This window comes from Symphalangus syndactylus, chromosome 13, assembly GCF_028878055.3.
Source record: "Symphalangus syndactylus isolate Jambi chromosome 13, NHGRI_mSymSyn1-v2.1_pri, whole genome shotgun sequence".
Lineage (NCBI taxonomy): Eukaryota > Metazoa > Chordata > Mammalia > Primates > Hylobatidae > Symphalangus > Symphalangus syndactylus.
This window is the reverse complement of record NC_072435.2, coordinates 39,086,940-39,112,966: the sequence shown is the minus strand read 5'-3', so window position 1 is coordinate 39,112,966 and position 26,027 is coordinate 39,086,940. Positions and strand designations below refer to the sequence as shown.

Genomic DNA, 26,027 nt, shown 5'->3' with positions numbered 1-26,027 from the left:
CAGCCACTTGGGAGGCTGAGGCAGGAGAATCACTTGAAACCGGGAGTTGGAGGTTGCAGTGACCTGAGATCACTCCACTGCACTCTAGCTTGGGCGACAAAGCAAGACTGTGTCTCAAAAATAAATAAATAAAAAGGCTGGGCACATTGGTTCACGCCTGTAATCCCAGCACTTTGGGAGGCCCAGGCGGGCAGATCACCTGAGGTTGGGAGTTTGAGACCAGCCTGACCAACATGGAGAAACTCCGTCTCTACTAAAAATATAAAATTCGCCGAGTGTGGTGATGCATGCCTGTAATCCCAGCTACTCGGGAGGCTGAGGCAGGAGAATCGCTTGAACCCAGGAGGCGGAGGTTGCGGTGAGCCGAGATCGCACCATTGCACTCAAGCCTGGGCAACGAGAGTGAAACTCCGTCTGAAAAAAAAATTAAATTAAAAATAAAAATTAAAAAAGAAGGTAGAAATGAGGGGATTTTGAGACAGGATGCGGAGGGACAGAGAGAAGCCGGACTCTAGGCTTGCTGCTAAGTTTTGAGCTTGGGAACCAGGTGGCTTTTTATGTCATTAACTAAGGGAATGGAAGATGAAATCGGGTTGCCTGGGAGATGACGCTTTTGGTTGTGCAAATATGGAGTTTCAGATGTCTTTGAGACAGCCGTGTGGGGAGGCTGGGAGGTTTCATACATTCTTGGGAGCTCAGGAGAGAGGCCTGGGCTGGGATGATAGAATTTAGATGATAGAATCCAAAGTGTGGATGGTAATGGAAAGTACTTGTAAGTCATTTATTTGTTAGCAGCAGATTTATTGCTTCTCTCATGAGGGGTAAGTACTGAAGATACAAAGATGAAGGATGGCCCTGGCCCTTCAGCAGACTACAGGAGGAGGCCAAGGTGTAGACAGTGAAACCGTAGGTGCTGTGTGCACCTAATCCAGCCAAGGAACACTTTCTGGAGGAGACAGGACGTAGGTGGGAAAGGGGACTGTTCAGGGATCCCATGCTATGGGAATGAATGCCTTTGGAGAATAACAGCCTGTGCATTGTGGAATGGTGGCTGGGATATTAGCTGCAGGGGCCAGCAGGCAGCAGGCATGGAGGCCTCACTGCAGAGCAAGTGTGTGATTGAGGGTGTGTGGCAAGAAGACAGCAGAGGCCCAAGCACAGACCCCTGGGATACCACATGTCAGGAGTAGCAGGGAACGGTAGTCAGCAGTGCTGGCTGCTGCCAAGAGGTCAGCATGTCGCTCTGAGATGTCTACCGGTCTAACCACAAGGTCATGGGGACTGTGGTAGGAGCTGTTTCATTTGAGAACCCGGGGAGGAACCTGATTACAATGGACTGAAAAGTGAATGGGTGTTAGAAAATAAGCCCAGGATGGCCGGGCGCGGTGGCTCACGCCTGTAATCCCGGCACTTTGGGAGGCCGAGGCGGGCAGATCACGAGGTCAGGAGATCTAGACTGTCCTGGCTAACACGGTGAAATCCCATCTCTACTAAAAATACAAAAAATTAACTGGGCGTGGTGGCGGGCGCCTGTAGTCCCAGCTACTCAGGAGGCTGAGGCAAGAGAAAGGCATGAACCCGGGAGGCGGAGCTTGCAGTGAGCTGAGATCATGCCAGTGCACTCCAGCCTCGGTGACAGAGCAAGACTCCGTCTCAAAAAAGAAAAGAAAAGAAGCCCAGGGTGAGACCCTCTGTCTCTAAAAAAACAACAACAACAACAACAACAACAAACCCAGAAAATGTAAGCAGCTCCTTCTAGAACCTTGGCCTTGATGGGGAGGAAAGAGGGAGGTGGCTGGCTGGGGGACACCGAGTGGAGAGGGGAGGGGTGTATGTGTGTGTTGTGGTTGTTTTGTTTGTTTGTTTGTTTGTTTGAAACAGGGTCTCACTCTGTCGCCCAGGCTGGAGTACAGTGGCGTGATATCATCTAGGCTCCAGTGCAGTGGCATGATCAAGCTCACTGCAGCCTTGACCTCCCGGGCTCAAGTGATCCTCTCACGTCAGCCTCCTAAGTAGCTGGGACTACCAGTGCATGCGACCACACTCGGCTAATTTTTGTGTTTTTTGTAGAGATGGGGTTTTGCCATGTTGCCCAGGCTGGTCTCAAAACCCTGAGCTCACAATTCACCTGCCTTAGCCCCCTGAAGTGCTGGTATTACAGGCATGAGCCCACTGTGCCTGGTTGAGATAGCTGAGATTTATTTTTCTTTATTTTATTTTATATTTTTGAGATGGAGTCTCGCTCTGTTGCCCAGGCTAGAGTGCAGTGGCACGATCTCAGCTCACTGCAATCTCTGCCTCCCAGGTTCAAGCGATCCTCCTGCCTCAGTCCGCCTAGTAGCTGGGATTACAGACACACACCACCATGCCCGGGTAATTTTTGTATTTTTAGTAGAGACGGGGTTTCACCATGTTGGCCAGGCTGGTCTTGAACTCCTGATCTCTGGTGATCTACCCGCCTCAGCCTCCCAAAATGCTGGGATTACAGGCGTGAGCCACCGTGCCTGTCCGAGATTTATTTTTGTAAGTAATCAGTAACCTGCTTGTGGACATAAGTGTGACCTGTTGCATTCAGGAAGTGCTCTATCCACACCTACAAGGCTTGGCCTTTCAGAGCTGGAGGACCTCAGAGGGCGACGAGGAAATGTAAGATCGAGGAGGGGAGTGGCGCCTGAGTGCCTTAGTAGGAAGCCGGATACCAGCTGGGAAGTCAGGCCTTCTGGGTACAAAGCCCAGCTCTGCCACAGACTGTCCTCCACCTTGAGAAGGTGGTGTAACCACTCTAAGCCCATGTCCTCAGCCATAAGGTAAAGAGAACAGCAGATGACCCAAGTGTGGTCGTGAGGATGCACCAAGACAAGGCACATGGCTTAGCTCAGTGCCGGGAACATGGCTGAGGAAATGTTAGCTGCGACTCACAGGGGCAGCTCTACCTGGCCAGAACCACTAACTGATCAGACATCAAACAGGTCAAATAAACCAGAGAATCAGAAAAAGAAAAAATATATCTTAATTTAAAATACCAATGGGTTGCCTTACCACATCACATTTTTTCCATAAACTTCATTCACAATGAATTACCCACAATTTTCAGTTGTTTTAATTTATTTTAATTTAATTTAATTTATTTATTTATTTTTGAGATGAAGTACCTGTTGCCCAGGCTAGAGTGCAGTGGCGCGATCTCGGCTCACTGCAACCTCCGCCTCCTGAGTTCAAGCGATTCTCGTACCTCAGCCTCCCAAGTAGCCAGGATTACAGGCGCCCGCCACTGCGCCTGGCTAATTTTTTGTATTTTTAGTAGAGATGGGGTTTCACCATGTTGGCCAGGCTGGTCTCGAACTCCTGACCTTGCGATCCACCCACCGCGGCCTCCCAAAGTACTGGGATTACAGGCTTGAGCCACCGCGCCCAGCCCCAGTTCTGTTTTTAAAGCAGAGAACAAGGCCTTGGCAGAGCAATCTATATGCAGAATTTTTCTAGATTTTTATGATCTTTGCTTCAATTTTAGTTCTCTCTCCCATACCCAACTGAAGTTCCATTTTATTACTTGGAATATTATGAAGTTACATAACATTACATATTACTCAACATTTTTCATTCTGTTTAGCTTTTTAGACAGCTGTCACTCTTCTGCCACTATTTCACTTAACACAATATTTGAATTACATAATTACGGTTACATGTACAGCATGGGACCAACAACTTTTTGTGTGTGCGCATTTCTTTAAATGCTCTTTAAATATAATTCAACAGGTATTTACCTCACCTGGTGGGAGCAAGGAGGTGCAGGTACACTGTAGCCCCACGTGGTCAACATCATCCAGTAGGTTGGGAAAGGGATGTAGCAGTTTAATGACAGGAAGGTCACTTAAGAAAGCATCAGGCTGGGCGCGGTGGCTCACGCCTGTAATCCCAGCACTTTTGGAGGCTGAGGCAGGAGGATCACTTGTCAGGAGTTCGAGACCAGCCTGGCCAACATGGTGAAACCCCGTCTCTACTAAAAATACAAAAATTACCTGGGTTTGGTGGTGTGCACCTGTAGTCCCAGCTACTCGGGAGGCTGAGGCAGAAGAATGGCTTGAACCTAGGAGACAGAGGTTGCAGGAGATTGCCGATTACATCAGTCAGGTGCAGTGGCTCATGCCTGTAATCCCAACATTTTTGGAGGCCAGAAGTTTGAGAGCAGCCTGAATAACACAGTGAAGCCCAGTCTCTATTTAAAAATTTTAAAAATTAGCTGTGCATGGTAGCACGTGCTTGTAGTCCCACCTATTCAGGAGGCTGAGGTGGGAGGATCACTTGAAGTTGACACTGCAGTGAGCTATGATTGTGCCACTGCACTCCAGCCTGGGCAACAGAGCAAGACCTGTCTCCATAAAAAAAAGAAAGTAAGAAAGCAAGCATTGGGCTGGGTGCAGTGGCTCATACCTGTAATCCCAGCATTTTGGGAGGCTGAGGCGGGCGGATCACGAGGTCAGGAGATCAAGACCATCCTGGCTAACACGGTGAAACCCCGTCTCTACTAAAAATACAAAAAGTTAGCTGGACTTGGTGGCGGGCGCCTGTAGTCCCAGCTACTCGGGAGGCTGAGGCAGGAGAATGGCGTCAACCCGGGAGGCAGAGCTTGCAGTGAGCCGAGATCGCGCCACTGCACTCCAGCCTGGGTGACAGAGTGAGACTCCATCTCAAAAAAAAAAAAAAGAAAGAAAGCATTGGTACTATTATTGGTATTCCAAAGAAGCAAGTTGGTGTCATAAAATAACAGTGGGCTTTGGGGACAGACAGACCTCCTTGGTCTGGAACCTTGGGCATATTTAGTCATGCCTCTCGGTCTGTTTTCTCAGCTATAAAATGGGGGTGCCATTCTCATCGTTCAGGGCGTGTGTGTGAATGGAATAACCTAGGAAGCATGCGTCGTGTCACCCATGGAAGGCAACAACGTGGGTCCCCTCCCACCATGTAGCTCTCTCAGATCAGCCGCTCTTGGCAGAGTCTGGTGCTGATCTCAGCGTCCTGTCCTTTTTTTTTTTTTTTAGATGGAGTCTTTGTCACCCAGGCTGGAGTGCAGTGGCGTGATCTCGGCTCACTGCAACTTCATCTCCCGGGTTCAAGCAATTCTCCTGCCTCAGCCTCCCAAGTAGCTGGGACTACAGGCACGTGCCACCGTGCCTGGCTAATTGTTTGTTGTTTTTTTTTTAGTAGAGACGAGGTTTCACCATGTTGCCAGGCTGGTCTCGAACTCCTGACCTTGTGATCCGCCCACCTCGGCCTACAAAGTGCTGAGATTACAGGCATGAGCGACTGCACCTGGCCGCTTCCTGTACTCTGAGAAGTCAGGTTTCTTGCCCTTGTGTCGCCACCTCCAGTGCCAGTTGCCAGCTGACAGTCCTGGAAGGGAAGTCGGGACTCTACTTCTCCTCTCTGGACTCAAGCATTGACATCCTGCAGAAGAGAGCCCAGGAGCTGATCGAAAACATCAACGAGAGCCGACAAAAGGACCACGCACTCATGACCAACTTCAGGAACAGCCTGAAGACCAAGGTGACAGACTCCACCCAGTGAGAGGGGGGATTCCTTATGCAAAAGGGGAGGGAATGAACCACCGATGAGTGTCTGTTGTACACCAGGCATGGTGCTAGGCCATTCACACACAGCACAGGCGCTCCTCCACTTATGATGGGGCTATGTCCCAATAAACCCATTGCAAGTTGAAAATGCTGTAAGTCAAAAATGTAGTAAGTTGAACTGTAGTAAGTTGGGGACCATCTGTATCTCAATTTACCCTTTGAATAGTCCTACAGAGAAGAGATTGGACCCATCGTATAGATAAGGCTTAGAAATGAATGATTTGCCTGACGAGAGAGCCAGGCTGAGGGAGTGGGGCGTTGGATGCCCTCCTGCCTCCAACACCCAGCTCTCTTACTTCACGCAAGGTGGAGCAGCCATGGGAGTAGGGGGTTGAGGCACAACTTGCATTATCACACCCGTATGTCCTGCAGAAGCCATCGAATGGTCTCTGATGGGGGAGTGGATTCTTCAATATGCCCAGGGCTTACGTCTTGCAAAAGCTGGTGTGATGTTCAGGTCCTACATAAATGGCTGCGCCTGATGCCTCTTCAGAATATATAATGGGGGGGACCAGGCACAGTGGCTCATGCCTGTAATCCCAGCACTTTGGAAGGCCGAGGCAGGTGGATCACTTGAGGCCAGGAGTTAGAGACCAGCCTGGCCAACATGGTGAAACCACGTCTCTACTAAAAATAGAAAAATTGGCTCAGTGCAGTGGCTCTGCACTGCACTGCAGCCTGGGCTAGAGAGCAAGATTTTGTCTCAAAAATAAATAAATAGGGGCCAGGTGTGGTGGCTCACGCCTGTAATCCAGCACTTTGGGAGGCTGACGCAGGGGGATCACAAGGTCAGGAGATGGAGACCATCCTGGCCAACATGGTGAAACCCCGTCTGTATGAAAAATACAAAAATTAGCTGGGCATGGTGGTGCGTGCCTGTAGTCCCAGCTACTCGGGAGGATGAGGCAGGAGAATTGCTTGAACCTGGGAGGCGAAGGTTGCAGTGAGCCGAGATTGCACCACTGCACTCCAGCCTGGTGACAGAGCGAGACTCCATCTCAAAAAAAAAAAAGGAAGAAAAAGGAGACTGCCTCTTTCTTTCTGGTTTTCTTTTTTTTTGAGACAGAGTCTCGCTCTGTTGCCCAGGCTGGAGTAGAGTGGCACGATCTTGGCTGTCTCAAAAAAAAAAAAAAAAAAATTAGCCATGCATGGTAGCATGTGCCTATAATTCCAGCAAACAAACAAACAAAAAAATATATAATGGGTCATGTGAGTGGGACAGCTTGCTGGTTCTAGGTGTCTTGATGACAGATTGACTTTATTTTCCTTTTTCTTTTTTTTTTTTTGAGACAAGCCTTGCTGTTGCCCAGACTGCAGTGCAGTGGTGGAATCATAGGTCACTGCAATCTTGAACTCCTGGGCTCAAGCAATCTTCTCACCTCAGCCTCTCGAGTAGCTTCAGACTGTAGGCGTGCAACATCATGCCCGGCTCACTTGTTTTATTTTATTTTTTTATTTATTTCTTTATTTATTTATATTTTTAGAGGTGGCGTCTCACTCTATTGCCCAGGCTTACAGAGCAGTGGCACGATCACAGCTCACTGGAGCCTCAAACTCCTGTGCTCAAATGATCCTCCCACCTCTGCCTCTTAAGTAGCTGAGACTACAGGTGTGCACCACCATGCCCAGCTAATTTTCTTTAAAAAATTTTTTGTAGAGGTGGGATCTTGCTGTGTTACCCAGCTGGTCTTGAACTCCTCACCCTGCTGCCTTGGCCTCTAGTAGAAAAGATACAAAAACATTTATTTATTTATTTATTTTATTTATTTATTTATTTTGATACACCACCCAGAGGCCACTTTGGTGGATGCCTCTTCTATTCTGTGTACTTTCTTCCTAACCTGGCTGTGCTTGTACTGTACAGTTCTGTGACATGCATCCCTAGGTGACACTGTCATCGTCTGAACATCATAGAGTGAATTTACACAAACCTAGATGGTATAGTCTACTACACACCTAGGCTACGTTGAAAAGCCTATTGCTCCTAAGCTACACACCTGCACACATCATGTTACCAAACTGAATTCTGTAGGCACTTATAACACGATGGTAAGTATTTGTGTATATAAATATATCTAAACATAGAAAAGGTACAGTAAAAATATGTCATTATACTCTTATGGGCCATCATTGTATATACAGTCTGACATTGACCAAAATGTCATTATGCAGCACACGACTGTATATACTTTCGCCTCTTAAAAAAATTTAACAGGCCAGGTGCAGTGGCTCATGCCTGTAATCCCAGCACTTTGGGAGGCTGAAGGTGGGGATCTCCTGAGGTCAGGAGTTGGAGACCTGCCTGGCTAACATGGTGAAACCCCGTTTCTACTAAAAATACAAAAACTTAGCTGGGTGTGGTGGCGCTCGCCTGTAATCCCAGCTACTTGGGAGGCTGAGGCAGGAGAATCGCTTGAACCCAGGAGGTGGAGGTTGCAGTGAGCCCAGATCATGCCATTGAACTCCAGCTTGGGCAACGACAGCGAAACTCCGCCGCAAGAAAACAAAACAAAACAAACAAAAAAATTTAACATATAGGCAGTCTGACCCCCAGTCACCGCACTGGGTTTTAGTTTTTGGTGTTTTTCTTTTCTTTTTTTGAGGTAGGGTCCCTCAGGCTGGAGTGCAGTAGTGTGATCATGACTCACTGTAGCCTCCAACTCCTGGGCTCAAGTGATCCTCCTGCCTCAGCCTTCCGAGTAGCTGGGACTGCAAATGCGCGTCACCTATGCCTTGCTAATTTTTTTTTTTTTTTTTTTAGTAGGGTTTTAAACTTTATTTTGCGCTCCGTGGCCCTCCAGATAGTGAGTTGAATGATTAAGTGAAACTCTTCTTAGGTTAAGTGTCCTAGTCCACGCTAAAATCGTCTTGTTGGTCTCTTTGGCGCTGTCAGCGACCAGTATCAGCGCCCGGCTTGTCCCCGCTGCCCGCCGCATCCCTGGCCCGGATGTGGGAGGCGAAGGCGGTGAGCATTTCCAGAGCGGTGAGATGAGCGCCGCGCATAATCAGGCGATGCCCGTCTCCAAACAGCACGTCCATGCAGGGCTCGGAGCTGTCATGCCTCACGTCCGCAATCACTGAGCAGTTGAGATTAGTGGAGCGGACCTTCTCACTGCTCACCGCCTGGAGGAAGGTCCTCGTCGGTTCCATGTTTTTCTCGAACCGACAGAATTGAACCCGAACCTCTTTGACAGGCCACAGACCAAGCCGAGCCAACGCAGCTGCCATGCTGACCTCCGCCCCTTTTTTTTTTTTTTTTTTTGAGACAGAGTTTTGCTCTTGTTGCCCAGGTTGGAGTGCAATGGCGTCATCTTGGCTCACTGCAACCTCCACCTCCCAGGTTCAAGCAATTCTCCTGTCTCAGCCTCCCGAGTAGCTGGGATTACAGGTGCATGCCACCATGCCCAGTTAGTTTATATATATATATATTTTTTTTTTCTTTTTTGAGAAGGAGTCTTGCTCTGTAGCCCAGGCTGGAGGGCAGTGGCGCGATCTCGGCTCACTGCAAGCTCCGCCTTCTGGGTTCACACCATTCTCCTGCCTCAGCCTCCCGAGTAGCTGGGACTACAGGCGCCCGCCACTGCTCCTGGCTAATTTTTTCTGTATTTTTAGTAGAGACAGGGTTTCACAGTGGTCTCAATCTCCTGACCTCGTGATCCGCCTGCCTCGGCCTCCCAAAGTGCTGGGATTACAGGCGTGAGCCACCGCGCCCGGCCTAGTTTTTATATTTTTAATAGAGATGGGTTTTCACCACGTTGGCCAGGTTGGTCTTGAACTCCTGGCCTCAAGTAATCCACCCACTTTGGCCTACCAAAGTGCTGGGATTACAGGCATGAGCCACCATGCCTGGCCTATTTTGCCATTTTCTTTTTTTTTTTTTTCGAGACGGAGTCTCACTCTGTCGTCCAGGCTGGAGTGCAGTGGTGCAATCTCGGCTCACTGCAACCTCCGCCTCCTGGGTTCAAGTGATTCTCCTGCCTCAGCCTCCCGAGTAGCTGGGATTACAGGCATGTGCCAGCATGCCCGGCTGATTTTTGTATTTTTAGTAGAGATGGGGTTTCACCATGTTGGCCAGGCTGGTCTTAAACTCCTGACCTGAAGTGACCCACCCGCCTCTGCCTCCCAAAGTGCTGGGATTACAGGTGTGAGCCTCCCAAAGTGCTGGGATTACAGGTGTGAGCCACCGTGCCCAGACTATTTTGTCATTTTCATAAGATAAATTGCAGAAATCTAAGAAACCCACTTAACACAGATGTCTTGTGATACCTCTTGTTTGATTTTCCAAGAACACATCTTATTCTTTAACAGGTTTCGGATCTGACAGAGAAATTAGAGGAGAGGATCTATCAGATTTATAATGACCACAACAAGATCATCCAGGAAAAGCTCCAAGAGTTCACCCAGAAAATGGCAAAGATCAGCCATTTGGAGACAGAGCTCAAACAAGTCTGCCACAGCGTGGAGACTGTGTACAAAGACCTGTGTCTCCAGCCTGAGGTATGAGTAAACTCACACGGGGGGCGCTGCCTGAGGAAGAGGACAGGGATGGCCCAGCCAAGAGTAAATGTGAACAGAAACCAGGCACCCAGCCCTGACCCTGCCAGGCCACAGTCCCTGCAAAGCCCTTGGTGCACTCGCCATCTTGTTTGTGGTCCCCTATAACATGGTGTGTCTGAGCTGAGAATCCAAACTGTTGTCACGTCCCACTGTTGTATGAGCAGCTCTGTGGTGACAGAAAGGACAAAGTCCCCTGCACCCCTGCCACTCAGAAATCATCCCCTCTGCCCACAGCCCTGGCACAGACCGGCACTGCTAACCTGGGTTTCTTTTTTTACACCAGAGCCTAAGACTCAGACGGGGGCCAGACCACTCTAGGGGAAAGTCCCCACCACGTCCCAGCGACTCACAGCCCCCAGACGCGTTCGTTTCTTCTGTGGCTGAAACTACTTCTCAGGTGGTTACCAGTAAACTGGCCTGACACCTTGGGGTCAGATGTGCAGCTCTTTATTTTCCTCTCCCTCACTCTGCTCCAACACCCAGCATAAGGCACTACCCCCAGACGGGAGGGAGGGAGGGCGCGCACTCTGAACTTGGTGTGAGGGGGTCGGCTGGAGCAGATGGAGTTGCTTCAATGTCACTCTCCTCTCAAGAGAAGCTGCTATTTCAGGGTAAATGGAGTCTGTTCTCATCCATGGTTAAAAGTGGATTGAGACGCTCTACAGAGAATTCCATCTTCTTTTTAAGGAACACATCCGAACGACTTCAGAAGGGAAATTTTGATATTTAAAAATCAGTGTCTCTCACTTCCCACTCCATCCGCCACCTCCCTTTCTAAGCTCAGAGCACAGCGGTCCTGTGGTCCAGCCAGGCATCTCTCCAGAAAGGGGCATGAGAGTTTCGGGTCCCTGATGGAGTGGGCTCACTTGCTGGCCGTGAACGCCTGGATTCCCGTGATAGCTCTCCCAAGGATCAGGGCGTGAATGTCATGTGTACCTGGACAAGATTAATACAGAGTCAGTTTGGAGTTTTCATAGCTCACAACTTCCCTTTAAAATCAATTTTCATGTATCCCCAGGCCACTGCTTCAGAAGAACAGACCCACAGAGATGGTGAATGCTGACAGCTGCCGGGAGACTCACGCCTTAGTGACAGTCTCCAGGAGAAGACTGTGAGGCCACCATTTGGGCCACACTGAGAAATTGTTTTTCATGGTTCTATAATGCATCTTGGCAGAAAAAAACAAAAACCCAAAGCTCCTTGTGCTGAACTCCCAAAATGTAGCAAGTCCAGCCCCTGCCACAGGCCCAGCCTTCGTGCTCCCCACCCTTGGCAAGTTCTCCCCACCCCCAGCCCCGCAGTTTATTAAATGTTTGATTTTTAACCTGGCCACGCTTCCTTGCCACAGAGGCTGAAAGCACCCCTGAGCTCCAGGGAAACACAGCAGGCCCTTTCTTACCCTCAGGAGGGATGGGAGAGACAGCACATTGGAAAAGCAGTCACTTGCCTCAACTGACCTCTGCCCATCTGAAGCCGCCTCTCCCAGAGAATCCCACACCCCACGCCCTGGTGTCTCATCCTTTGCTCCTCCCCAGCTCCTTGAAGCAGAAGGCAGATTGTAGGCTCCTTTTTAGAGCCAATTCTGTTTACTTCCTAAAGTACAAACCTATTTTTTTTTTTTTTTTTTTTATATAGATAGGATCTCACTCTGTCACCCAGGCTGGAGTGCAGTGGGGTGATCATAGCTCACTGTAACTTCTAACTCCTGGGCTCAAGCAATCCTCCCGCCTTAGCCTCCCAAAGTGCTGGGATTACAGGTGTGAGCCACTGCACCCAGCCCCTAAAGCACCAAATCTGACTCATCCCTTCTCTGCATAAAACCGTCTCATGGCGCCCTCTGCTTGTCCTTAGGGTCATTCTCACATTTGTAGGATCCCCCCACCCCCCAGCTGCCAGAAAGAGACAAGATCTGGGGTTGCAGGGTGCGCAGGGAAGGCACCCCTCCTGCATTTGCTGTTCTGTCTGTCTGGAAGCCTCTCTGCCCGGGGGGTCCTCATACCTCCCTCTATTTCTGCATAGCGCATGCTGGGTTTGCACTTTTTTTTTTTAAGTATCTTTTTCCACATCTGTCTTCCCACCAAGCAAGGGGTTCTGGGCCCCCATGTAAATCACCATCAGTTGCAGGGTGCAAACACCATCGTCTGAAGATGACTTTTGTCTCTTAACATAAAATGGAGCGTTGAGTCCTGCGTGCAGCTTTGCTCACTCCCTTGTGTCCACCAGCCTGCTAGGGGTCGGGCCTCACCCCTGGGCTGCCTTCAGAGCTTACCTGTCTCAGGAACATCCCTCCTCCCGAGCATGTGGGAGAAAGAGCTGGGAGCCCCTCGCAAGGCCTGATGGGGCCTCCGTGTGGTACATGAAGCACTTCCACAGTCCCCACGTGAGCAACTCCAGATGAGCGACAGAGGGGTGAGGCTCGCCCCAGGTCACACTGTCACTTAGTGATAGGTGGAGCCGGACTCAGGCCTGTCCCATCCCACCCCGCTGTACCCCCTCCCCAGACACTAAGGCCGCAGTGAGCCCTCCGAGGTCCAGCTCCTACCTTCGTAGGTGTTCACGGCCTCCAGGTTCATGGCATGCCGTATCACGTGATACTCGTCAGAAATCCCATTCCCCCCCAGCATGTCTCGGGCCTGGCGGGCAATGTCCAGGGCTTTCCCGCAGTTATTCCTCTTCAGCAGAGAGACCATCTCGGGGGCAGCCCTGGGAGCGGCACATGAGGGTAACAAGGACTGGGGATCCTGGCATCCGGATGCCCCAAGCAAACCTAGCCCGGGGTGGGGATTCCCTGATGCAGCCAAGCTCCCAGTGAGGGACCAGTGGGGCTGTCCTCAGCCCAGCCCATCAAGGACAAGAGGGAGAGCAGAAGGTTCAGGTCCCCGGGGCCACCAGGCAGGAAGGACCTTTCTCTCCAGGAAGGACACAAGGTCCTCCACCCACTGCTGCCACCCCCCCGCCCCCGCCACACAGCCCCTACTTGTCCTGGTCCTTCAAGCGGCCGAGCTGCAGGCAGGCGTGAAGGCCCAGGGTAATCTCAGTGAGCATGTCTGCCAGCTTCTTCTGAATCAGCTGGTTCCTGGCCAGCGGGACACCAAACTGCATCCTACGTGGGCAATGGCAGGGTAAGGGGGAGGGGAGGCCCACTCTCCCACCCTGTCCCTGTCCTGGGGCCCCCTGCTCCAGGAAGCCTTTCCCGGCTGCCTTAGTGCCCCCAAGCTCGCCCTGGCCCTGCCGTCGACTCAGCCCACGGCGGCTCAGAAGGACGTCACTGGTCATTCCAGAGCAAGGAACTCAGGCCTGGTGGGTGGGGGCTGGGGAGTCACCCATGGGGTAGAGAATGAAACCCAAGCTGCCCCACACCCCGAGAGAATCTCACTGCAGCCCCCACACACCTGTCGAGGGCGTACTGCCGGGCTGTGTGCAAGCAGAACTCTGAAGCTCCAAGCACGCCCCACGCGATGCCGTACCGGGCGTTGTTCAGGCAGCTGAAGGGACCCTGTAGGGTTGAGATGGCGCCTCAGCCCCACCCAAGAGACACCAAGAGGGCCTATGCAGAACCAACTCCGAAGCAGGGAAAGCCTCCTCCCCAGCCACCCCACGCAGGGGGACTCAGGTTGTGGTTCACATCACAGACGGCCCTGGCACCGAAGCTCGGTGCCTGCTCACTCGGTTTGCATACAGTCCTACCCAGCCTGGCATCTGGGTTCCATGCTCAGAGCCAGGAGGCTGACGGATGCCAGAAGATGCACTGTGAGTCAAATGACTGAGCTGGTTCAGGCCCATGTGTCCCGGGCAGAGCCAGGATGAGCGAGACAGTCACCAAATGGGGGCAGTTTTCAGCACGTCAGTGAGTCCAGCTGAGTAAGAATCACCACTGTGTGGGCTCCACAGGCACAGGGAGCCGCGTCCCCAGCACGGAGCCTGCCTGACAAAGCTGCACCCGCAGGTGACCCAACACCCATTCCCAAAGTAGCTGCCACTTACCCCCAGGCTGGATGCACCAGGGAGCACGTTCTCCTCTGGCGCCTCCACACCGTCCATGATGATCATGCCTGTGGCTGAGGCCCGCAGCGAGAACTTGCTCTGGATCCTGGGGGCCGAGAGACCCTGCATCCCCTTCTCCAGCAGGAAGCCCCGAATGCAGCCATCTTCACACCGAGCCCACACTACAAACAGATCGGCCATAGGCGAGTTCGTGATCCTGGGGATGGAACAGTCAGTGAGAGGTCTGACCAGTGCCCCTTTGCCCCTGTTCACCACCTGCCCACCACCCAAAACCCTTACCAGGTCTTGGTCCCATTGAGGGTGTAGCTCTTGTTGGATGAGTTGTAGCGGGCTCTGGTCTCCATGCTGCTGGGGTCACTTCCGCTGTTGGGCTCTGTGAGCCCGAAGCAGCCCAAGAGCTCCCCCTTGGCTGCAGGCACAAGACAAGGTCACAAGGCTGCCTGGTCCCCGATACATCCCCTTACTCAAAAATTATCCTCATGGTGGGGTGCAGTGGCTCATGCCTGTAATCCCAGCACTTTAGGAGGCCGAGGCGGGTGGATCAATTGAGGTCAGGAGTTCCAGACTAGCCTGGCCAACATGGTGAAACCCCATCTCTACTTAAAAAACAAAAAAAAAGCCAGATGTGGTGGTGGGTGCCTGTAATCCCAGCTACTCAGGAGACTGAGGCAGGAGAATCGCTTGAACCCGGGCAGGAGAGGTTGCAGTGAGCCAAGATCATGCCACTGCACTACAGCCTGGGCAACAGAGCAAGACTCCATCTCAAAAAAGAAAAAAAATCCAGCCTGACCAATATAGTGAAACCCCATCTCTACTAAAAATACAAAAAATTGGCCGGGCGTGGTGGCTCACGCTTGTAATCCCAGCACTTTGGGAGGCCGAGGCGGGTGGATCACGAGGTCAGGAGATTGAGACCACGGTGAAACCCCGTCTCTATTAAAAATACAAAAAAATTAGCCGGGCGTGGTGGCGGGCGCCTGTAGTCCCAGCTACTCGGAGAGGCTGAGGCAGGAGAATGGCGTGAACCCGGGAGGCGGAGTTTGCAGTGAGCCAAGATCGCGCCACTGCACTCCAGCCTGGGCGACAGAGTGAGACTCCGTCTCAAAAAAAAAAAAAAAAAATTAGGCCAGGCGAGGTGGCTCACACATGTAATCTCCGCACTTTGGGAGGCCGAGGTGGATGGATCACTTGAAGTCAGGAGTTCGAGACCAGCCTGGCCAACATGGTGTAACACCATCTCTACTAAAAATACAAAAATTAGCCAGGCACGGGTAGCAAGCACCTGTAATCCCAGCTACTCGGGAGGCTGAGGCACAGGAATTGCTTGAACTGGGGAACTGCAGGTTGCAGTGAGCCAAGATCGTACCACGCTCTGGGGGACAGAGCGGGACTTCGTCTCAAAAAAAGAAAAAAAAATTACCCTCGCCCCTGAGTCAGACCTCATAGCTAAGTTAGATCTGGCCCTGCTTTCAAGAGACAGGTTACCCCAAAGTCATGATCACAATGCCAAGATGGGGAGGGGGACCCAGGCAGTCAGGAAGGAGTTGGCCAAACTGGAAGGGTGTGAGGAGTTAAGCAGGAGGCTGTGGGGAAGAGCAGTGCCAGGAGAGGGAACAGATGTGTAAAGAACTGGTGGTACTTCTGGAGAATTTCAAGTAGCTAAGTCTGGCTGGGAGGAGCACATGAGTGGCCAGAGATGAGGTGGGAAGGTCAGCAGAGGCCTGGTCACACAGGGCCTTGTGGGTTTTTTTTTTTGCAAATCTGATCTTATTTGTTACTCAAAAAATCTTATTTCTGACTGGATTCAGACTTAGAAGTAGAAGCTTGCAGAGAGGACAGTCTGTGTCTCTTCACGATTTGTCCCTGGTGCTTCTCCTTAGCCTCCTTCATTCTCTTGGCCAAAAGTTTAGCATATTCTGCAGCCTCTTCCTTATTTTTCTTAATATGCTGCTTCTTCAGAGCAATACGCCGCTGTTTGTGCTGCAGGACATGTGGAGTAACAAGATGCTGAATCTTGAGTGCTTTGGTCCTAGGTTTCTTACCTTCTTTGTTTAAGGGCTTTCTTACGACATACTGGCAGACATCATCTTCTTTAGAGAGATTGAAAAGTTTACGGATTCTGCTAGTTCTATTGGGCCCCAGGCGACGAAGCACCATAGTATCAGTCAGTCCAGGAATATCCTTCTCTCCTTTTTTTTTTTTTTTTTTTTTTTACAATAACCTGAGTTATTGTTCTCAACAATCTGAGTTGAGAACACTCAGAATGGCATCCACAATGCAACCACGAACTGATTTTCTCTTTCTTTCTCCAGTTCTCCTTGGTCTGTAACAGGAATGCCCCTTACTCAGTAGCAGGTGGACACGGCCATGGGTCAAGACACCCTGTTTCAAGGGGAAACCTTGTTTGTTGTTCCCACCGCTGATTCGGACCACGTAACCCTTCCATTCTTCACCCAGAGCGCCAGCAGCAACTTCTGTGGCCATATGCTTCTCATAAAAAGTACAAAGTTTGCGTTCATCGTCCACTTCAATGAGTTTCTGGCAGCCAGTGGCTGGGAAGGAGATGTTCAGCTTCATCTTGAAGCAGGTGAACACCTCTGAGGCACCACAGAAAAGCGGGCCAACATCCGCTTAGCCCAGGTCACACAGGCGCTTTCCTTTGTTTTTTTTTTTTAATAGACATGGGGTCTCCTTACATTGCCCAGGCTGGTTTTGAACTCTTGGGCTCAAGGGATCTTCTCACTTCACCCTCCCAAAGTGCTGGGATTATAGGTGTGAACCACTGCAAATGGCCAGCAGGGACCTTGCGGACTTTACACTTTGGGCTGGGCTGGGGAACACAGAAAGCATAGGGAGATGCCAGTGGTCACAGAGGGGGACAGTCAGGCTGGCTAGGGATCAGATCTCCAGGTGAAGCCCAGGGTCTGGCAGGGGGTGCAGGTGGCCACTTATGCTATCTTTGAGATAGGGACAGAATAGGCTCAGGGGACAGCCCCACCCTTGAGTTCCAGACCTCAGAGACTGTCTTCCTTCCACCAGGCCCCATGGGCAGCCACTCACCCAGCCGGGGCAGGTACTTCTGCCGCTGTTCCTCGCTGCCATAGGCATAGATAGCGTGCATGACGAGGGAGGACTGGACACTCATCACCGACCTGTAGCCACTGTCCACCCGCTCCAGCTCTCGGGCCAGGAGCCCATAGGCCACAGACGAAACCCCAGCACAACCATATCCTGGTGGTAGTAGGAGGGGAAAGCAGGACAATAGAGAACAGGGCCCTGCCCAGCTAAGACCCAAGAGACAGGGCTGGATAAGGACACACAAGGAGGCAGGCACCAAGCTGGCCCTAGCTGAGGTTTATTCATTTCATCTCCATAGCCACTTTCAGAGGGTGGGACAACAGCCCCACTTTACAGACTGGGAAACTGTGGCTTAGGGAAAGAAGGGGGCTTTCAGTAAAGCAGGAGGATCACTTGAGACCAGCCTGGGCAACATAGTGAGACCCTGTCTCTAAAAAAAGAAACAAAGGGGCCAGGCACGGTGGCTCACGCTTATAATCCCAGCACTTTGGGAGGCCGTGGTGGGTGGATCACCTGAGGTCAGGAGTTCAAGACCAACCTGGCCAACATGGTGAAATCTCATTTCTACTAAAAAATACAAAAATTAGCTGGGCATGGTGGTGCGCCCCTGTAATCCCAGCTACTCAGAAGGCTGAGGTGGCAGAATTGCTTGAACCTGGGAGGAGGAAACTTCAGTGAGCCAAGATCGCACCACTGTAATCCAGTAATCCAGGCTGGGTGACAGAGCGAGACTCCATCTCAAAAAAAAAAAAAAAAAAAAAAAAAAGAAAAGAAAAGGGCCGGGCCACGGTGGCTCACACCTGTAATCGGGAGGCCGAGGCGGGTGGATCACCTGAGGTCAGGAGTTCGAGACTAGCCTGGCCAACATGGGGAAACCCCATCTCTACTAAAAATATAAAAATCAGCCAGGCGTGATGGCAGATGCCTGTAATCCCAGCTACTTGGGAGCCTGAGGCAGGAGAATCACTTAAACCCAGGAGGTGGAGGCTGCAGTGAGCCAAGATCGCACCACTGCGCTCCAGCCTGGGCAACAAGAGCGAAACTCCATCTCAAAAAGAAGGCTGAACGTGGTGGCTCATGCCTGTAATTCCAGCACTTTAGGAGGCTAAGGTGGGTGGATCACGTGAGGTCAGGAGTTTGAGACCAGCCTGGCCAACATGGTGAAACCCTGTCTCTACTAAAAATACAAAAATTAGCCGGGCATGGTGGCACATGCCTATAATCCCAGCTACTAGAGGGGCTGAGGCAGGAGAATCGCTTGAGCCTGGGAGGCAGAGTTTGCAGTGAGCCAAGATGGTGCCACTGCACTTCAGCCTGGGCAACAGAGCCAGACTCTGGCGGGGGCAGGAAAAAAAGGAAGAAAGGAAAGAAAAGGAAAGAAAAAGAAAGAGAAGGAAGGAAGAAAGGGAGGGAGGGAGGAAAGGAGGGAAGGAGGAAGAGGCTTTCAGAATACAGAGGGGTCTGCAGTGTGTGGAGAGATACTTGTTCCTACCTTTGATGGTGGGGCCCAGCACACCCAACTCCCCCATCTCCGAAATGATCTCCCGATGAAAAACTGCAAAGGGACCAGTGCCCAAATTCAGGCCCAGCCCTAGGCCACAGGAAGCCCCAGCCCCACGGACAGAGGGGCCTTGAGGAGGGGTGGGTGTGGCTCCAGGGGGAGGAGCAGCCTCAGGGCACCCATCAGGCCGCCCACCTTGGTTGCGATTGGCCAACAGGATGCGAGGCATGAGTCTTTCCTGGCAGTAGGTGCGGAAAGTGTCCCTGATGAGGATCTCATCTGGGGTCAGCTGCTCCTCCAGCACCAGCGGGTCCTGCCAGTCAAACTTGGGACGCGAGGCTGGGAAGGGGAATTCGCCTCGGTCCAGTCCGCAAGATCACTGTGCCCTCCCTTCTCGGACCCTCATCAGCCCTACCCCTCCACACCCATGTCGCCCCCCGCCTACTGCGAGCTGCAAGCGAGACTGACCAGGTGACCTTTCTCCGGCCCCGCAGGCACAGCGCACTCACTGCCTAAGTGCCTCTGACCCTGGCCACGACCCTGCCACCCCGCTCGGGCAGCCCTCGGATTCTGGGACAGAGTCCACCTGGGGCAGACAGACAGCTGAACAGGGGCAGCAGACACACGGCGCGACTAGAGGTCCTTACACTTGGCCAGTTGGCTCTGTGTCCTGCCGCCTTTCTCTGCAAGCACAGAACGGGAAAGTCACCCCGGAAAGTCCCTAAACCCCCAGTTCCTCCCTCCTTCCCTCCACACTCCCGACCCCGCACTCACCGGTCTGCGCCGCCGACGAGACCCACATGCGAAGGCCGCGCAGGCCGGGTCCGCGGCTCAGCAGCCGCACGGAGACGCCTCTCAGGGCCATGCTCTCTCAGAGCGAGCGGAGCAACGACGGCGACCTACAGGAACAGGGGTGTCAGAGCAGAGCTCCTCTCACCCACGGCTGGGACCACCGCACCTTCCTTACCTAGTACTACCTCCAGGTTCACTGCCGAGGCTACAGTGCAACTGATGCAGGCCTTTGACCTCAGCAAGAAGTGGGAGGAGCGGAGGCCGAGTGAGGCTTTTCATTGGTTCCTCCTAGAATCCGGCCCCTCCGCAGCTCTGCCTTTTAAAAGGGCTAAGGTAGCCTTACCTGTGGAAATAGGCCCCCCCCCCCACCCCCCCTCCCCGAGACGGGCTAGCCCCTTTAAGAAGCGGACAGGGTAGGGGCGGAAGACGAGTGCGGGAAACCGATTGGCCAGCTGGGTTTCTCCTCTTATTGGCCGTAGGAAAGGGCTCGGCCCACTCCTGGTTGGTCAGTTGCAGGGGGTGTGTGCGGAGGGAGCCAAGAATTAAACAAAGAAATTCTGGCGCGAACACTAAGGCATCCTCCCGAACCCAGGAGGCCAGACTCCAGTTCTTTTTTTTTTTTGAGACGGAGTCTCGCTCTGTCGCCCAGGCTGGAGTGCAGTGGCGCAATCTCGGCTCACTGCAAGCTCCGCCTACTGGATTCAAGCAATTCTTCTGCCTCAGCCTCCTGAGTAGCTGGGATGACAGGTGTGAGCCACCATGTCTGGTCTTTTTTCTTATTTTTAGTAGAGACGGGTTTCACCATGTTGGCCAGGCTGGCCTCAAACTCCTGACCTCAAGTGATCCACCCACCTCGGCCTCCCAAAGTGCTGGGATTACAGGCATGAGCCACCGCGCCCCGCCTGTTTTGTCTTTTTGTGTAGTGCATTTGTGGTGCACCCATTCTGATTGTGTATCTGTTGAGAAATGTGTATGTCTTGATTCTCAGGACCTGTGATGCCATGTCCTTGTGGTTGTCTGTGTTTAACTGGGTGCATCCCCTATGGTTGGGCACTGGTAGCTATGCAACTGTGTGACTAAATAATTACTTTACACATTGTAAAAGTGACGGGTGGTGTGACTATATAAAGTGTAGGTTTTGACTGGGTGGGGTGGCTCATGCCTGTAATCCCAGCACTTTGGGAAGCCAAGGAGGGTGGATCACCTGAGGTCAGGAGTTCGAGACCAGCCTGGCCAACATGGGGAAACCCCATCTCTACTAAAAATACAAAAATTAGCCAGGCCTAGTGGTGGGTGCCTGTAATCCCAGCAATTCGGGAGGCTGAGGCAGGAGAATCGCTTGAACCCAGGTGGCAGAGGTTGCAGTGATCCGAGATCATGCCATTGCACTCCAGCCTGGGCAACAAGAGTGAAACTCTGTCTCAAAAAAAAAAAATTAGCCTGGCGTGGTAGCAGGCACCTGTAATCCCAGCTACTTGGAAGGCTGAGGCAGAGGAATCATTTGAGCCTAGGAGGCAGAGGTGGCAGTGAGCCAAAATCATGCCACTGCACTCCAGCATAGGTGACAGAGAGAGACACTGTCTAAAAAAAAGTTCTGTGACAATGTATCTGACTCCCCATGTGTGTCTGCTCAATTATGGCTAAATTGTGTCAGTAGGGTTGTATAACTGTGTGCCTGCCTGTGGATTATGAATTCTGTGTTTTAGAGATTGTTTGGCTATGACATTGTGTAACCAATATAGCATAGGATTGTGTTTTAGTGACTGGGAATTGTGTGTCTGTGCACAGTCCATATATATAGACAGACACACAATTATATGTGCACGGATTATATGATCAGTGTGACTGAGGGACCAGAACTCATGTTGTTATGTAATTGCATGGTCCTGTGAGTAACTGTGTTTTTCTTTTTGTTTTTGGAGATGGGATCTCGCTATGTCTCCCAAGCTGGTCTCGAACTCCTGGGCTCAAGCATTCCTCCTACCTTGGCCTCCCAAAGTGCTGGGACTGCAGGCATGAGCCACTACTCACTGCTCCCAGCCTGTTTTGTTTTTGTTTTTTAGAGACAGAGTCTCGCTCTGTAGCCCAGGCTGGAGTGCAGTGGCGTGATCTTGGCTCACTGCAACCTCTGCCTCCCAGGCTCAAGTGATTCTTGTGCCTCAGCCTCCCAGGTACCTGGGATTAGAGGCGTATGCCACCATCCCTAGCCAATTTTTTATTTTTAGTAGAGACAGGGTTTCGCTGTGTTGGCCAGGCTAGTCTCGAACTCCTGGCCTCAGGTGATCTGCCTGCCTCAGCTTCCCAAAGTGCTGGGATTACAAGCATGTGACACCATGCCCAGCTAATTTTTGTATTTTTAGCAGAGAGAGGGCTTCACCATGTTGGCCAGTCTGGTCTCGACCTCCTGACCTCAAGTGATCTCCCCACCTTGGCTTCCCAAAGTGCTGGGGTTACAAGTGTGAGCCACCGTACCTGGCCTTGTTTTTGTTTGTGTCACCCACGTTGATCTGCCAGGAATAAAGATAGCCACCCAACTTTTTTTTTTTTTTCAGCGACGGAGTCTTGCTCTCTGTCCCCCACGCTGGACTGCAGTGGTGTGATTATAGTTCAGTGCAGCTCTGACCTCCTGGGCTCAGGCAATCCTCCCATCTCAGCCTCCTGAGTAGCTGGGACTATGGGCATGCACCACCACTCACAGCTTTTTGTTGGAGAGATAGGTTCTATGTTGCCCAGGCTGGTCTTGAAATCCTGGCGTCAAGTGATCCTTCTGCCTCAGTCTTCCAATGAATGACTATGAGTTATGTGTCTGTAATACGTATCCATGTCCCCTTCCCAGGCTCCCAGGGCACCAGAGTGGAGGTTCCTGTTGTAGAAACGCAGATCCTCTCCTCACGTTGGGCAGAATCAACGAGCAGCCAGGCCCAGAGCCAGGGTACTGGTCTCCTGCAGGTCAGATACTGCCTGTGGCTTGATCCAGTGGTCCTATCCCACCCAGGAGGAGAGAGGATCACTTTTCCCTTGGCTGCCCCCATTGCACTAAAGCAGCTGGCACTGAACCAGCCTCCATGCAGTCCCATGCAGTGCCACCGAAGGGTCCCCAGTAGCCAATGGTGGGCCAGTTGGCAGGGGCTTCCTCCTGCTGCAGGGCTCAGACCCTGGGAGGTCCCAACCCAGGCAAATTGAAAGCCAGGCTAATTTGAAGACCCAACCCCCAGCCCTCCCCTTCACTGAAGGACAGAGCTCTAGCAGGCCTGGGCCCCCACCTGATAGCAGCCTCCAACGTCTGGGGTGTCTGATAATGCTTGGCGGGGAGTTTGTGCCAAGTCCCGCCATCGGCACGGTTGTTGCTGTTTACTGGGGAGGGGGAGGGCTGCGGAGCCTCAATCAGGGGGACGAGGGTCCCACAGCTTCTTCCCAGAATACCCTTTCTGTCTTTTCCAGGAAAGTAAACTGAGGGAAGACCCCCAAGTCTCTCCTTCTTTAGAGACCCAATGTCTCTTTTTACCCAGCACCTGGACCCTCAAACCCTGAATCTCCCAACCCCTGATATTTGACTTGGCTTTGGACACAGGGTTAGTCTTTAAGCCCCAGCCCCAGACAGGCCAATGTGAAGTTTGTGCCCCAGAAACAGTGATCCCCCACCTTGCCTCGCCTCGCCTTGCCTTATCAGAGGCTGCAGCCAATCAGCTAAGGGCAGAGAGGAGCCCTCGAAGGGGCTATCACAGCCTCAGAGTTCACGAGGCAGCCGAGGAAGAGGAGGCTTGAGGCCCAGGGTGGGCACCAGCCAGCCATGGCCACAGCCGAGACCGCCTTGCCCTCCATCAGCACACTGACCGCCCTGGGCCCCTTCCCGGACACACAGGATGACTTCCTCAAGGTGGGGCCTAGAAGGTGGGGTCTAGGTGGGCTGGCTGGAATCCAAGGCCACAGTCACAGACCAGCAGGGTCCAGACCTGCATCTTGACCTGAAATCAAGAGATTTAACCAGGACTGAGGTACACTCAGTCCAGGTGAGGGGATCTCAGTCTGGCAGGGGGTGAGGAGGGTGGTCTAGGGGTTTGAGGTTCTAAGTGATCTATTTCGGTAATAGAAAACGAAGGTAGCCTGGGCAACATGGTGAAACCCCATCTCTACAAAAAATAACAAAAACATTAGCCAGGCATGGGGGCGTGTGCCTGTAGTCCCAGGTACTCTGTAGGCTGATGCAGGAGGATCATTGGAGCCCAGGAGAGTAAGGATACAGTGAGCTGCACCACTGCATTCCAGCCTGGGCAAAAGAGTAAGACCCTATCTCAAGAAAAAAAAAAAAAAAAAAGGAACCAGATCTAGGCTCACAGACAGTCTACCAGATATCAGCGGGAAATGATGAATGTGTCTGGGGGACATCCAAAATTTCGGAATTAATCTTGTTTTGGGAGACAGGGAAGGAGAGGGATGTTCTGGGGGGAAACTAAGTCAAGGCTCGCATCCTGTCCCCCTCCGCCAGTTTTCCATCTCCAGCAGCTCTGCTACCCCTTCCCCCATCCCCGAGTGTGGTTCCAGATAGTGGAAGTCTTATCTCCTGTCTCCAGCCAGACCTGATCGGCTTCTGTCCCTGGAGCTGGTGGGGGGGAGGGGGGAGAGGGGCGGCTAGAGAGGCAGTGTTGGGGAAGTGGGACAGACAGACAGGCAAACAAGACCCCTTTCCAAAGCCTCTGCGTCAGAGTGTCCAGCCCGCGATGTCCCTGGGCAGGGCACCCCAGTGTCCACCGAACCTCGAGCTGCCTGCTCCCTCCCGCAGTGGTGGCGCTCCGAAGAGGCGCAGGACATGGGCCCGGGTCCTCCTGACCCCACGGAGCCGCCCCTCCACGTGAAGTCTGAGGACCAGCCCGGGGAGGAGGAAGACGATGAGAGGGGCGCGGACGCCACCTGGGACCTGGATCTCCTCCTCACCAACTTCTCGGGCCCGGAGCCGGGTGGCGCGCCCCAGACCTGCGCTCTGGCGCCCAGCGAGGCCCCCGGGGCGCAATATCCGCCGCCGCCGGAGACTCTGGGCGCATATGCTGGCGGCCCGAGGCTGATGGCTGGGCTCTTGGGTTCGGAGGATCACTCGGGTTGGGTGCGCCCTGCCCTGCGAGCCCCAGCTCCCGACGCCTTCGTGGGCCCAGCCCTGGCTCCAGCCCCGGCCCCCGAGCCCAAGGCGCTGGCGCTGCAACCGGTGTACCCGGGGCCCGGCGCCGGCTCCTCGGGCGGCTACTTCCCGCGGACCGGGCTTTCAGTGCCTGCGGCGTCGGGCGCCCCCTACGGGCTGCTGTCCGGGTACCCCGCGATGTACCCGGCGCCTCAGTACCAAGGGCACTTCCAGCTCTTCCGCGGGCTCCAGGGACCCGCGTCTGGTCCCGCCACGTCCCCCTCCTTCCTGAGTTGTTTGGGACCCGGGACGGTGGGCACTGGACTCGGGGGGACTGCGGATGATCCAGGTGTGATAGCCGAGGTCGCGCCATCCAAGCGCGGCCGACGTTCGTGGGCGCGCAAGAGGCAGGCAGCGCACACGTGCGCGCACCCGGGTTGCGGCAAGAGCTACACCAAGAGCTCCCACCTGAAGGCGCATCTGCGCACGCACACAGGTGAGGGGGCGGGACCTGGACATGAGAAAGGACGTGGCACTCGCTGTAGTTACGGGGAAGAAGGGTTGCAGAGGGCGGGACTTGGTCTTGGCTGGCCTCTGAGAGTGAGTGCCTCCTTCAATTTTGTGCCCTAGGCTGAGTAAAGGGGTGTGGCCAGATGCAGGGGACCCGGGGACATGACTGGGCTGACAGTGGCGCTTATGGCTTCCTTGTCCCCTAGGGGAGAAGCCATACGCCTGCACGTGGGAAGGCTGCGGCTGGAGATTCGCACGCTCGGACGAGCTGACCCGCCACTACCGGAAACACACGGGGCAGCGCCCCTTCCGCTGCCAGCTCTGCCCACGTGCTTTTTCGCGCTCTGACCACCTGGCCTTGCACATGAAGCGCCACCTTTGAGCCGTGCCCTGGCACTTGGACTCTCCTGAGGGCTGGGGATGGGACAAGAAGCCTGTCTGGTGGTCTCTTCACACGGACGCGCGTGACACAATGCTGGGTGGCTTTCCCACGAATGGACTCTCTCCTGGACTCGCGGTCCCAAAGATCTACCCAATACCAAACACGGACCCATAGACAGCCCTGGGGGAGCCTCTTACGGAAAATCCGACAAGCCTTCAGCCACAGGGAGCCACACAGAGATGTCCAAACTGTCATGCAAACCCAGTGAGACAGATCGCCAAATAAACGGACTCAGTGGACACTCAGACCAGCTCCCAGATGGCCCTGGACAGCAGGAGAGGGTGTGGGATGAGGCTTCCCAGAGACCCTGGGTCTAGAAAGCGGCTCCTGAAGGTCCCTTATTGTGGCTGATATTAACTGTCAATGGTTATGGGTCCTATAAAAATGCCCCTCCCAGATAAA

The 26,027-nt window shown here is 52.9% G+C and overlaps 5 protein-coding genes across 12 annotated transcripts in view; 2 read left to right on the top strand and 3 right to left on the bottom strand.

The window, feature by feature from the left end:
- The window catches only part of SYCE2 (synaptonemal complex central element protein 2), a 21,207-nt gene extending 9,696 nt beyond the window's left edge, over positions 1 to 11,511 (top strand). The window contains exons 3-6 of one of the 2 annotated variants that reach the window (XM_055236733.2): positions 5,370 to 5,544; positions 9,939 to 10,127; positions 10,471 to 10,584; positions 11,206 to 11,511. In XM_055236733.2, coding sequence (XP_055092708.1) covers positions 5,370 to 5,544; positions 9,939 to 10,127; positions 10,471 to 10,584; positions 11,206 to 11,250 — 523 coding nt within the window. In that variant the 3' untranslated portion in view covers positions 11,251 to 11,511. The remainder of the gene's footprint in view (positions 1 to 5,369; positions 5,545 to 9,938; positions 10,128 to 10,470; positions 10,585 to 11,205) is intronic. The other variant, XM_055236734.2, reaches the window with a different exon arrangement.
- LOC129459685 (large ribosomal subunit protein mL53-like) lies at positions 7,372 to 9,736 on the bottom strand. The gene has a single exon (XM_055236735.2). It carries the CDS (start codon positions 8,856 to 8,858, stop codon positions 8,520 to 8,522), a length of 339 nt encoding a protein of 112 aa, XP_055092710.1. The 5' UTR covers positions 8,859 to 9,736; the 3' UTR covers positions 7,372 to 8,519.
- On the bottom strand, positions 10,619 to 25,075 carry GCDH (glutaryl-CoA dehydrogenase). Of its 7 annotated transcripts, XM_063616132.1 has the most exons (13): positions 22,036 to 25,075; positions 19,739 to 19,879; positions 19,546 to 19,670; positions 19,419 to 19,454; positions 18,967 to 19,110; positions 18,763 to 18,825; positions 17,253 to 17,423; positions 14,472 to 14,601; positions 14,172 to 14,388; positions 13,580 to 13,683; positions 13,165 to 13,290; positions 12,730 to 12,890; positions 10,619 to 11,123 (listed from the first exon to the last, which is right to left on the bottom strand). In XM_063616132.1, the coding sequence occupies exons 3-13, from the start codon at positions 19,634 to 19,636 to the stop codon at positions 11,050 to 11,052; spliced, it is 1,317 nt and encodes a 438-aa protein (XP_063472202.1). In that variant the 5' UTR covers positions 19,637 to 19,670; positions 19,739 to 19,879; positions 22,036 to 25,075; the 3' UTR covers positions 10,619 to 11,049. The 7 variants fall into 7 exon arrangements, with proteins under 7 accessions (XP_063472202.1, XP_055092702.1, XP_055092704.1 ...); XM_055236727.2 differs by lacking the exon at positions 22,036 to 25,075 and having other exon boundaries at positions 19,739 to 19,938; XM_055236729.2 differs by lacking the exon at positions 22,036 to 25,075 and having other exon boundaries at positions 10,619 to 10,890; positions 19,739 to 19,923.
- LOC129459682 (small ribosomal subunit protein eS6-like) lies at positions 14,608 to 17,246 on the bottom strand. The gene is given in 1 exon segment (XM_055236732.2): positions 14,608 to 17,246. A coding segment is annotated over 1 exon segment (789 nt). The 5' UTR covers positions 16,770 to 17,246; the 3' UTR covers positions 14,608 to 15,980.
- KLF1 (KLF transcription factor 1) lies at positions 23,354 to 26,027 on the top strand. The gene is made up of 3 exons (XM_055237479.1): positions 23,354 to 23,440; positions 24,344 to 25,169; positions 25,390 to 26,027. Exons 1-3 carry the CDS (start codon positions 23,354 to 23,356, stop codon positions 25,563 to 25,565), a joined length of 1,089 nt encoding a protein of 362 aa, XP_055093454.1. The 3' UTR covers positions 25,566 to 26,027.